Genomic DNA, 13,044 nt, shown 5'->3' on the forward strand with positions numbered 1-13,044 from the left:
TTGGCTGCGTTCGCGGAAGCTTGGTAACTGCTGTACCCCTAGTGTCTTGAGTAATGCCTAATAGGGAGTCAATAGATGTTTGCTGGGTGAATGAAGTGGATGGATGGAGGAATAAATGAATGAATTGGTCCCCAGTATCTTTTCTTGATTTTTTCCTCTCTCCTCCTTTTCTCCTGCTTGCCTTCCTTCCCTCCCTTTCTCCTCTCCCCCCCGCCCCACTATCTTCTCATATTCCCTGAGCCTCTATCCATGGGCTAAAAACAAACGTGCCAGGACTCTATCTTCAAGGAGCTTAGCTAGCTTAGACTCAACCAGTGAACCAGCCTTTGGGCTACTGTATCTCTAACATTGCTTCTGAAGGAGCTCAAGGAGCAAGGAACACAGCGCCAGCTCAGTGTGGAGCCTGGGAAGGCCTCCCAGAAGAGAGGACGTCGGCACTGGGTCTTGGAGGATGCAGCTCACCAGGCAGAGGGGCCAGGGACCCTGCAGGTGGAGGATAGATCTCTTCTTGCAAAGACTGTGGAGGGTTGGCCCGCAGGGGCAGAGATAGGAGCTGAGGGTGGGGCTGGGAGTTGAGACCAGATTGGGGGGGGGCAGGCAGGGGCCAGATTTCCAAAAGGAAATTGTGTTACAAAGGGCTGATGAAGAGATTAAGCCGGCGGAGTGTGATGATGAGATTGACATTTTCCAGAGACGCAGCTGCTGTACACATACAGGGTTGAAGGGGGCCAGACTAGAGGCAGGGAGATTGTGCGGTAGCCAAGAGAGAGATGGGGGCGGGGGCGGGTAGCTGGCTCAGGGTGGAGACAGAAAGGGCAGGGAGGAGGTGGGGGTATTGAGGGGCACTTGAATAATGCCCACATCTTGGAGGTGGTCTGGTAATGGGTGGTGCAGGAAGGGAGGAGCAGGGGGAGGGGGGTCAGATGGTGAGCTCATTCCATCATGGATGAATTAGTTTCAGGCACTGAGCACTGGACAAGAGGTAAGGGAGTGAAGTCACCAGTCGGCAGTCAGATACTGACTGTACTCAGGTTCCAGCAGAAGTTGTGACCTGGTAGAGGCACACAAGTCAATCCCAGGGAAGGGTGGGCACAGCAAGAGCTCCCTGGAAACAGGGTGGCAAACACCTGAGTCTGTCACTGCAGATGGCCCCAGTGGACCTTTCTGATGCCCATTTGGGACAGCATCCTGGGCTCTGCTCTGAACTCAGCTTGCTGCCCCTTGGGTTGCTCAACCCAGTCTCTGCTGGGCCTGAATCTAAGAGGGTAGGACTAAGGGATGTCCTCATCTAGAAGCAGGAACACAATCACTCTCTCTGAGCCAAGGCTGGCCCATGGAAATTGGGCCCGATGACCCTGGTCTCACTATAGTTGCCTGTACTCACATAGAACCTCCCCCTGGAGACTCTTGTCCCATCCTGGAATCCTGATTTCAATGAAGTGGTAGCTGAGCACTGGACCCTGACCCAGCGTGGCTCTGCCCACGACAGCAACAGCATCCTGTAGCAGACACCACTTAGATCAACTGTCCCATCACTCAGATGGGGAAGCAGAGACATGGGGAAGGAATGGTGTCCTCAGATCCACCTAGCTAATCAATGACAGACCCTAGGCTCCAATCCAAGGATTTCTGTGGTCCCAAGTTTTTCCACCCGGTCTTATGACTTCCAAACTCCCAGACCATGAGTCTCAGATATTCTGCAGACTGATGTATGTTTGGGAGGAAGAGAAAGGCTTCCTGAAAGGCAAAAATGACACAGGAGGCAGAGGAATGCAGAAAGCATTTATTGCTCTGAATTCTACAAGAGGCACGAGGCAGGATACAGGCAAGCTCTAGTGTGTTGGAGAACATCAGGGAGGAGGCAGTCACTATGACAGAACAGCAGCTCAGAACTGTCGTTTCTCAAGGCTGCCTCCTGCTGGTTCTCTGAGGAAATGCAGGTAGAAGCCGATCTATGCCACAGCATCAGCTAGATGTCTAGAAGTATCTTTTCTCTGGAAGGCATCCTTAGCCTGGGACTCCTTAGTTAGCTTCAAGGGATGCTGCAGCAGGTAAGAGCTTTGGTAAATGTGTTCATTTATTATTGACTGACTTCAGTGCCCTCTCATCTTCCCAGTAGGGCTTGGTTCCTAACCCATGGCCATTACAAACCTGCCAAGATCACCCCTTTGTTCCAATGCACTCCATCCCAACCCCGACTTTATTCCATCCTGACCCTAGCTTCCCCTAGCCTTACTTAGGGGCTCTAGATCACCCTAATGTGTGGGGAAATCTACCAATTACCCCAAATCACATCATCCCTTGCCTTTAACAACATTCTGGTTTTTTTTTTTTCCACCTACATATTTGCACCTCATTGAACTCCAGCACCGGTACCCAAGATTCTGAATTCTGATATTCTGAACCTCAAGGGGTACCATCAGCCAACAATGAAAACCACGTACCTCAGCTACATTCTTCCCAATGTCATTCTTGGGGATTGGAATCAGAGTCACTGAAGTTTAGGGGACAGGCTCCTCAAGGCCACTGGGTAAAGGCATGAGCTAGGCCAGAGTGAGATGTGAAGAAAAATGAATATAACCGTGCCGACTCTTCTGGGCATGGTATAGACACTAGGCCAAGGCCTGAGACTGAAAGAAGGAGACATTCACTTGGTGGCCAGAAACACAGGCCCATACTGGCATACCCCTTTCCTTCCGCCCAGGTTTATTTGTCTCTGAATTCAAGCCCTGTGGTCCTCCACCCTCATCCCCACTTTCTCATACTATGGGATGCACTTCAGGGTGAGAATCCTCAGAGGTCAGGAGCCAACTCTACCCAATACTGGAGTCTCCTCTATGCATCCTGGCCAAGACTTACATATTCTGTTAACAAGGACCTCCTTCCAAATAGGTAAGACAGACTGGGGGCAGCCACGTAAGGCTGCCATCTCTTCTCTCGCCAGCTTTGAAAAACCCGAAATTTGCCATGAACAGGCCAAGAAGGGCAGAGGTCTGAGACCCATGGCCCCAGGGAACACTGCTCTGCCCTGGCCATAAGATACCCTGGCCACCCTGAGCTGTGGTAGAGAAGGCAGCATGGCAGGACCTGGGGAGGATCTTCCAGCTCCTTCTCCCCAGAGGGGCCCAGCAGGGCACCTTGAGCTTGCCTGGGAGATCTCTCTAAAGGTCACCAGATAAAAATAGAGCTGGTCTGAGAGGAGATGGAAAACAGCTGTTCTGGCCTAGGACTTGGTGCCAGGAGCTGGGTGGTCAAGCCAGGGCCTGGGCATGCATGGGTCACGGCCCAGGTTCTTTTCAACACACACTTCATTTGCCAGGCTGACGGAGGACAGAGTAAGGGAGGAACATGGAAGCCTGGCATGCTGCATGCAGGTCCAGGGGCAGGGAGCTGAGCTGCCTTCCCCAAGGCACAAGTGTGTGGATGGAAGGGGAAGATGTCTGGAGACTGCATCGGCCAAATCTGAGGGGCAGGGACAGGAGGCTCTTGCTCAGGGTCACACAAATGAATGATAGAGCCAAGGGCTAGAGCCCAAGTTTGAGTCACTAGCTACTTGGTCCCCAGGCCCAGAGCTCTCCTTCCCTGACCACTTTCTCTGGAGCTGTCCAATGAGGTCAGACCCTTTGAGGTCCCGGGGCTGGGGTACCCCAAGCTGGGTGCCTCCTCTGGCTCGGCTCTCCCGGGGTGGGGAAACTTTAGGTGGTGCAGGAGGCCTCGGTGGGGAGACTACCACGCTTGAGCCTCAGGCTGCCATTCCAACCTCGAGGGCAGATGTTGTAGCCGAGGATGCCGGGCGACTTAAGCCCGGAGTCCTCAGAGTCGAGGGACACGTCGGAGTCCGTGGGCGAGCGGCGGTAGGGAAAAGGCCTGGACGGCGTGGCCTGCGGACTCCGGGGACTGGCGCAGGATGGAGGCCCGACGGGCAGCGGGCTCCGCGGGATGGGGGCGAAGGCGGCTCCGCGGAAGGTGCCCGCGGGGCGGGCGGGCTGCGGCGAGCGCATGCGCGGCGGCGGCGGCGGCGGCGGTCCCCGCGGCGGGGAAAAGGGCCGCAGGGTCTCGGCGGCCGCTGGCCGCGGGGAGGCGCTCTTGCGCCGGGCCGCGTTGATGATGTTGCGCGCCAGGAGCGCCTGCAGCTGGCGGCTGGGGGGCCGCGCATCGACCTCCGGTCGCAGCGGGGAGACCGAGCGCTCGCTCCACGAGGGGGACATGGGCGGCGGCGGCGGCGGCAGCGGCGGAGGGCTGCTCGTGCTGCTCCCGCGACCCGGCTCCCACGGTCCCGGGCTCACCCAGCCGTCCAGGCTGCTGGGGGGCCGGGAAGCGCCCGGCGTCCAGGGCGGGGACGTGGGCAGGCTCTCGGGGCGGTCCTGGGGAGAGAGCAGAGAGGGCCAAGGGGAAGGTTTAGTGCCAGGTCTTCCAGAATCAGGGTTTTGGAAAAGATAGGAGTATGGCTGTCCATCATTCGGAGATGGGAAAGATACCCAACCAAGTCAGGTAGTGCCTGGTGTAAAAACTCAGGTGGCTCTACTCAGTGCAGAAGCTTTAAAAGCCTTTGCTATCTGGGGTCAGCCCCTGCTTGCTTTGGAGACGAGCTCCCTCACTTAGTGGGAGGGAATGGGCACGCAATCGTCCAGCCATCTAGCCTTCAGCTTCTGGCAGGCACACCGCACACGGCCACAGGGGGTGGGAACACGTCTTTTTAAGTTACTATTTCCTATGTATGTCTAGAGTGTTGAACTATAAGGTTGTTTTATCTACTCAAAAATGTAACTTTAAATATATATATTGGTTTTCCAAGTCGGGCTTCTCTGTTTAGTCCTTGCTGTCCTGGAACTCACTCTGTAGCTAGCCCAGGCTGGCCTCGAACTGAACTCAGAGATCCGCCTGGCTCTGTCTCCCGAGTGCTGGAATTAAAGGCCTGCTCCACCATAGCCAGGCAAATTTCATACTTCTATATAGAAAAACATTTCTGAGACAGGATTTTATGCAGCCCAGGCTGGCCTCAAACTCAATATGTAACTGAGGGTGACTTTGAACTTCTGATCCTGCCTCTACCTCTTTTGAGTGCTGGAATAATTACAGGCATGTGCCACAAAGCCCAGTTTATAATTTAAAAATACTAACTTCCACTATTAAGATTAGGCCTCATGAAGGACCCTTTCAGCCCTCACTGTGTTCTGAAGTCACCTCCTCACTTCTTTTCCTTGGGTGCCCGGCAGAGGAAGTTCCTCCCGGCAGATGGAAACACAAAAGGAAACCAAGCCACTCACCTCTGGTCAGTGTTCTCCCCCTCCCTGCACTTCTTGCCAAGAGGGACAGTGAGACTAGCTCCGGGCAAACCGAGTGGTGACCATCTCTGAGGTTAAAAAGCACCTCCCACCTAGTTGAGTACTTATCCCTCTACACGAGTCACCCTCATCCATCATCTCTCACTTCTTCTGGTTAGGTCAGACTAGTTGGGAAGCTGGTGTTATCACATTCATTTTATAAGCGATGAAAATGAAGCCAAGAGGTGTAAATAACAGCGCACTGTGTTCTCTCCCCCACCAGTGTGTGTGTGTGTGTGTGTGTGTGTGTGTGTGTGTGTGTGTGTTTTCAAAGCTACACCATGCTCAAACAGTGTTAAGGGAGTTGAAAGTGGAGGGCTTGGGAATATAGGCTGTACCCGCATACCTTAAACTATCCAGCTGTTCACCCATATTCCAGAAATAAGCAGTCTACTTGGGCTTTTAGTTGAGTCCATGTTCACTAGCAATCATCCATTCATCTCAGTCCCAAGCTATCGGGTAGAGTCAATGACTTCTTCCCAATCAAAATCTATAATCACCCACGAGATCCATTCTTTCACCCAGTCAGTAATCTGCCAGTCATCCTTCCAACCAATGGAGAATTTAGTCCCTCCCACTCAGAAAAAAAAACAATAGAGGCAGGTGGTATATATTCTCCAATCACACGGCAGCAGCTGCCACCTGGGTTCAACCTCAGGGCCCTTTCACTAAAAAGGAAAACATTTTTGGTGGGATGTAATGCTGCAGGGACCTGTGGAGGCTTTTCCAGGATAGCCAAGCTCATTGAAGGAGCAACTTAAGGCCTCCTCCCCCTTTTATTCCCAGGGTCAGGGTTGTATGTGCCTATACAAGCCAGAGTCCCTGAGAGCTGTTCTCCAGCCAGGTCACCTGTGGGAGGCATACCACAGGCCTGTGGAGAAGAGCTTCAAGGGATGTCCCTGCCCCTGGTGAGACAGGAAGGACTCGAGGCTGAGACCAAAGTCTCAGAGCCAAAAGCCAGTCAAAGGTGCTCAGGCATGTTCCATGGTCTAATGAGTGCCACCCTGAGCTCATGACCCAAGCCAGTCAGCAAATGTTTTGTTGTTGTTGTCTTAGACAGGGTCTCTCTATGTGGCCCTGGCTGTCCTAGAGCTCCCAATGTAGCCCAGGCTGGCCTCGAACTCACAGAGACCCACCTGCCTCTGCCTCCTGAGTGCTGGGATCAAAGATGTGCACCACCACCACACCTGGCCCTAGTCAACGTTAAGGCAGAACCAGAAGAGGCTGGAGGAGCTGTGAGAACTGTCTAAAAGTCTCTAAAGTTTTGTTTCTGCCTTTCCTGGACACAGGGGACGGCTGGATCCACCAAGTAGAAGGAAGTCATCAAATCCAGCCTGGACTATGAAGTGACATGGTTCAGGCACAGGCCGAAATGTGGTGATGAGCCAGGCCTGACCTCGTGTTAACTGCCATGTCTCAGGACATGTGGGGGCAGAGGGGGCACAGTAAGGAAAGGGAGAAGGAAGCAGAACTGTTCGCTTTCTGCCAAAGGGCCCAGCGCACGGTGTCTACCAAGCTCCTTGAAAATGCAATGGGTGGAAATTCAGAAAGCAGCAGCCAGTCACCCCAGCCTCTCAGCAGGGCCTTTGCATGGAGGGGGTGGAGACAAAAGCTGAGCCGTGAGCACAGTATTGCCAGAGGCCAGGGGACTCCCAGGCTACCTCCTGCAGCCCAGTCATTGCATTTGGAAGAACCAGGGCCAGAGACAGGCAGGGGCTATGCAAAGTCACATAGGAACCAGGTACTGATCGCATAGCGTTTTCTTCTCCACCAGGGGAGCCAGGCAGGGTTGATGATGGATGTGAGAAACAGTCCAATTTAGATAAAAAAAAGGAGAGGGGTGGGGACTGGAGAGTAAATGGAATTGTCTGGTGGAAGACATTTCGATCACACACACACACACACACACACACACACACACACACACACACACACACACCTCAAACAGACCCAGCCATATCAGAACTAGGCATATGGAGGCACACCTTTCATCCCAGTCCTTGGGAGACATAAGGAGGTGAATCCCTGTGAATTCAAGGCCAGCCTGGTCTATCCAGCAAGTTCCAGGCCAGCCAGAGCTACACAGTGAGACCTTGTTTCAAAAAAAAAAAAAACAACAACAATTAAAAAAAATCCAGTAAACAACAACAGAACTAGGCACAGAAGCTCATGATTATAGTCCTAGCACTCAGAAGGCTGAGGCAGGAGGATCATCATGAGCGTGAGTTCAAGGCCAGACTCTGCTATAGATTCTATCTTAAAAAAAAAAAAAAAAAAAAAGGAACTCCAAACCAATTTGGGCCATCGGGCAGTGTGTTCTCTCTATCCTCAACGCAATCTGGGCTAGCCTCGGGAAAGGAGCAAAAGAGAGAAAGCACCCTCGTTCCTAGGCAGCACATGGCTGACACCAGCAGATCTAGACCCACTGCTGGCACCGTAGCACACAGGGACACAGCCTCACTTCCACGCACACACAGCAGTTGAGCAGTTCCACTTCACCTCCAGGCCTGAGTCGGGGAGGAGAGAGGGGAGCCCCAAGCTGCCGCCGCGGCGGCAGCAACAGCGCAGAAGAAAGAAGCGAGACAGATTTGAGACAGAGTGTATTGAGAACAGGAAAACAGAGCCGAGTGGCAGAGAGCTCAGCCTAGGCAAGAGTGACAGGCTGGAGGAACAGGCTCCTCCACGGACACCCCCATCCACGGCCACCCCCAACCCCACCCCAGGTGCAAAAGAGCGGGGGTCTCCTAGAGGCTCCTGGGAAGACCTGGCCTGAAGGAGCCAAGCTCACTCACAGTTCCCACGTGCATCCGCCTCTTCTGTGCGGATGAGCTCACTGACAAGCCACCCCTGTTCCCATGGAGACAAGCCCAAAGCTCATGAAAACTGCGCACTCAGCCCAGCACGGGCACCGCCTCCACCACCCCTGCCCCTCTGGGATCCCAGAAATAGGGATGGGAAAGAGGAAGTGGGTGGTCCTAGGCCCAAGTCTTGGGAAGATTCCATGTAAATGTGTCTTCTTGTGTCTGTATGCTCTCACCCCCAACAAAGACTAGTTCTGGGGGTGAGGGGGGGGTTGTGCCACTTCAAAGGAGGGCATGGAGTGGAGATCTCAGGCTACCTGACTCTACACCCTCTGTGTGAACAGGGAAACTGAGACCCGAGGTGCACATTCAGTCTGTCAGAACTCACGTCGAAGTCCAAGGATTTTCCCTCAAAGCTATTCTGTCCCTCTCTCCTGAGCCACTGTACCATGTTCCTGCTGTCACTAGCTGATCCCAAGCTTAAGCTGACCCAGCCCAGGCTTCTGACTGTGGCCTGCTGCGGCAGCTCATTCCAATGGTGCCTCACCAGGCCACTCTCATGGAGAGCTAACTCCTGTGTCTCCCAGCAACAGCCCATCCTTTCTACTTTCTTTCTGTATGAGAGTCCCCTTACCTCTGCACCAGCCTGTTCTCACAATCTTCGATGACTATCACAACTAGAAGACCCTGTGTCCGTGGGGGACACTAAGGCCCAGAAAGGAAAAGTGGATTGGCCAAAGTCACCCAGCAAATGGGAGGTGCGAGTGAGTCTAGAATGCTCCTCCATTGCCTCTTCCTGACCTCGTGCTGTTGCACTGAGGTGGCTTATTTTGGTCAGGGAGACCTTGACCGAGGTCACTATATCACTAAAGGGTCACTCTCCTAACAACATACTCGTATCTGCACAGCCCTCTAAAGGGCATTCTTCGCAGGGATACCCTGGGATGTCCCCTCACCCCGGAACCGAGAGGGCAAGGCAGTTGGAAGCAGGACTGAGGTCGGGGTCCCGGAGTTTCCCTCCCTGTGTAGACTCAGGTCCCGGAGAGGGCACGAAGGCAGCCGAGTCCCAGAGAGCAGGAAGACAAGCATCAGAAAACAGTGATATGCTAAGTCCACAGGCAGTAGAGGACTCGGGAGAGGAGGTGGAGCCAGGCAAAGCTCTCTGAGGCAGTAGACAGGAAATGTCCAGAAGAAGGCAGAGGGAAGCAACACCCTGTGAAGGTGAGAATCCAGAAGCAGGAAGCCAGATACCAGGAGCCTGAGCCCTATGAGTAAGGCACACCCAGTACTTGCAGATTCACAGGTGCCGGAAAGGCTCTGTCTGTTCCAGAAGTCCCCTTGAGGACCCCTCTGGGCCTTCTCCCAGCAAGACACTGTCGTCCCTGAAGCTTGCAAGGCCAGGGAAAGAATCTCTGCTTATCAGGACCCTCTGGGGATATTCTTTCTCCATGACCCTCCTCACCACCCAGACATGGAGTCTAAGCCCCTTTGTCTACAGCTCGGAGTGGGGAGATGGTCCACCCACGGTCTGTTGGCATCGCCAGACCTTGATCCGTGGGTGCCTATCTTCCTCCCTAAGCCCTGAGCCAAGACAGGCCCTGGGATGCGTTACTTGAAGCAGAAAGAAGGCTTCCACACCTGGGCCTCGATTCCAGCATTCCGGGTGGAGAAGGAAGGCCTGGGCGCCTGCTTGGCTCGAGGAGACCACGCCCTGGAGGGAGACACCGGGGAGATGTCACTGCTGTAGGTGGGGCTCACAGCCGTGGGCTGGAGGCTGTCCTGGATGGGGGCAGTGTAGAGGCCTGGGGAGGAGCGGGAATGCCGAGGCAGAGCAGGAGATGGCGGGAGGCCTGCCCGAGGCAGGTTGGGCACCAGGTCCAGGGAGCTAGGCTTGGCCGGGGAGGCAGCCCGAGGTGAGACGGTGCGTGATGGAGTGCGTGGCGAGGTGGTGCGTGGGGAGGCCTTGGCAGGCTCCTTGACAGGAGACAGAGCGTAGAGTGAAGGCCTCATCTGGTATGGCTGCTGTTTGGTAGGCTCTGGGCGCAGGACCCCGTTCTCGGGCAGGTAGCCATGGTAGAGGGAGGCAGGCGGAGTCCGCGCTGGGCTGAGGGATGCCACTCGGAAGCCGCCAGGGGCATTCGTGGAATACTTCCAGGATGAGGGCAGGGACATCGTGGGTGAAGGGCAGCGGGCCAGTTCGGCATGGCCCGAAGACTCGATGACGTATTTCTCCATCCGCGACTGGCGGCGGGCGTAGAGCTCGGCCCCCTTCCCCGAGGCCTCCGAGAGGTTCTGGTTGGGTTTGGGCTTCGGCTTGGCCTGGATGCGGGGTGACTTGAGGCAGGAGGCCCACTCGGGCACGGTGTCCTCAGCGGCCGCAGGGCTGGCCCTGTCCCGAGCTGCTGGCTCCTGCTGGAAGTTGGAAGCCTCGGCTCCCAGGGCAAAGGGCTCTTCTTCCATGCCCACCTCCCCGTGGTGGTCTCTCTGCCTCCGCTTCTCATCAGCGGTCTGCACTAGGTCCAGCAAGTCTGGGTTTGGGGTGACCTTGGGCTTCTCCACGAAAGTGAACATCGATTTCCGGCTGCCTCGGCGGGCCATCGACTCCTCCAAAATGCCTGTCTTGTTGGCAGGGGCGACCTGGCTCTTCACGTGAGGCAGCTTAGGGTCGGAGCTGGGGTACAGAGTTGAGTAAGAGGGGGGAGACCTAACCCGGGAAGCCGCGGGGGCTGTTGACAAAGTCTCTGCGTAGGTGGGAGGTGGGGTGAAGCTTCCTAAGGGGCGCCTCTCCAGGACTGGGCTTCGCTGCCCAACCAGCCTCCTTTCTACCATGGGGCTGCGGGACATCATGTGCCTTTGCGGCTGGGGACTCCTGTCCACCATGGTGGGAGCCGGGGGAGCCCAGGCCTTCTCTCCAAAATGCCGTCTTCCCATCATGGGGCTGTACTCCATCTGGCTGGTGCTCCCTGGTGCCTGGATCCCAAAAGGCCTGGCCGTCCTGTTGACCACCGAGGCGGGCTTGGCTAGCGTGAGATGTACTTCGCTGTACACCTTAGTGGGCGTGGTGACAGCTGCCCGTCCAGACATCTCTTGCTCGGCTGATGCCACTAGGTTGCTAGGCTGCATCTCAATGAGCAGGGAGCTGGACATGAGATCTGCGGCTGGTGGTGGCCCAGAGCTGGAGAGGGGAGTGGCTTCCCTAGAGAAGGGGCTGGTGGCGGATGACGACGGAGCCGACACCTTATCGATCAGGAGAATGCTGGATCGTACCTCCTCTGCTGGCACCGGGGGCTGCCCATCAGCACAGGGAGTGCCGGGTTTGGAATCAGGTGTGCCATTTGGGGGACACTGTGCCTCAGATGAATTCTGTTGGACAGGGGGACCGTCGCCGGGGGATTCTGATTCACATCGGTGGTGGGCTGGTTGTGGTGGCTGTTGGACGCCGCTGTGGTGACGGTGGCATTGGGCGCGGAAGGGTTCTGGTTGATATCTGCCGCTGGACTGTGCACCTCAGTTGATGGGGGGTTTGGTGAGGGCTGTTGGGGATCGCGGCTCTGGGACAGGTGTAGCCCATTAGCTGTTAGCAAGGCTGCATTCTCCTTCAAATAAACCACCAGTGGCACTTCTTCCTCCTCGCTGGCAACCTTCTCCAGGTGCCGCAGGAGACTGGCTTCTTCTGAGTACTCCTCCATGATGTGGCCAGAGACCCCTCTGCCGGGGTTCGGGGGCTGGGGTGCTTTGGAGGGCCTGGCTTGGATGGAGAGGTAGGACTCAGGCTGAGCCCTGGGGCATGGCCTGTGGGGCTCGAAGGATGCCCTGCCGGGAGGGCCTCTTGGCTGAGCTTTGGTGGCCTCTGGCCGCGGCTCTCCAAGGTGAACTCGTTCACCCTCTGCCGGCGCCTGTTGAAGAGCTGGACACCTCGCGAGTTGGAGCTGGGAGGGGTGGTCAGCTGGGCTGCAATCTGCTGGCTCCAGGCCTTGGCCTCCTTCAGATCCTTTTCAGTGAAGCTAGTGCTCCGGCCTAATGCTGCAGAGAGTACACAGGCCCAGTTAGTGAACGGGTGTACAGACAGACAGTCACCAATGCCCTCCGACATCTGACCATTCCTTTGAAATCTGATCTTTACTCCGTTTCCTAGAATCAGCTGTCATGAAGATTCAAGGACGATGCTGACCCGCTGTTCAGGATGGTCTGACCATTGCACTGGACTGCCCTGGAAGGGTTGCTAATACAGTACTTCTCCAAACTGAGTCACCCCACTAACTACATCTCCCATGGTCCCCCTGGCCACTGGCCACTCTCACCCCTTGAGAGTGTTTTATACCAACTCTGCCTCCCTTCTACACTAAAGAAGGGGAAAAGGAAGAAGAAAGACAAGCCATGGCCAAGGAAGGCCTTGGATGTGCTGGGAACAGCCTTTCCCCTGACAACATGCTCTCCCTGGATGGGCCTTCCCGTCTCCTGTCACACCTCTGCTTTTCCTCAGCAGCATTCACTCTTGAAACTAAAGTGTTTGAACATCCCCTGATTTGTCTTCTCACCTCCAGACCAGCTCTGAGGGCCTCTCCTTGTCATGATGACCTCTCTGACCCCAACCCCAAGAACAGTGTTCTAAAGATTCCCAGATGTGCAAAGCAAAACCCAGAATGCCTGACATAGTCCTTTCTGGGGGTCCTTTATACTTTCAAATTCAGAGTATGGTCATTTGCTTGATATTCTACACAAGATGCTACTAAGATTTGTTTTTTAAGGTATTTTGAGTTTATCATTGTGGGGAAGTGTGTACCACGCTGCACATGTGGAGGTCAGAGGGTAATGGGTGAAGTCAGGTTTCTTCTACCTTTATGTGGGTTCTGGGGATCAAAGTCAGTCACCAGGCTTGCACAGCCAGTACCTCTGCCTGTTGAGACATCTCACCTGCC

The 13,044-nt window shown here is 55.2% G+C and overlaps 1 protein-coding gene across 1 annotated transcript; it reads right to left on the bottom strand.

Moving 5' to 3' along the window:
• Positions 1-1,768: 1,768 nt before the first annotated feature.
• On the bottom strand, positions 1,769-11,940 carry Synpo (synaptopodin). Its single transcript, XM_028890082.2, is given in 3 exon segments — positions 1,769-4,364; positions 9,764-11,502; positions 11,505-11,940. Coding segments are annotated over 3 exon segments (2,718 nt in total). The 5' UTR covers positions 11,815-11,940; the 3' UTR covers positions 1,769-3,695.
• Positions 11,941-13,044: the final 1,104 nt, after the last annotated feature.

The sequence above is a fragment of the Peromyscus leucopus genome, chromosome 19 (assembly GCF_004664715.2).
Source record: "Peromyscus leucopus breed LL Stock chromosome 19, UCI_PerLeu_2.1, whole genome shotgun sequence".
Taxonomy (NCBI): Eukaryota; Metazoa; Chordata; class Mammalia; order Rodentia; family Cricetidae; genus Peromyscus; species Peromyscus leucopus.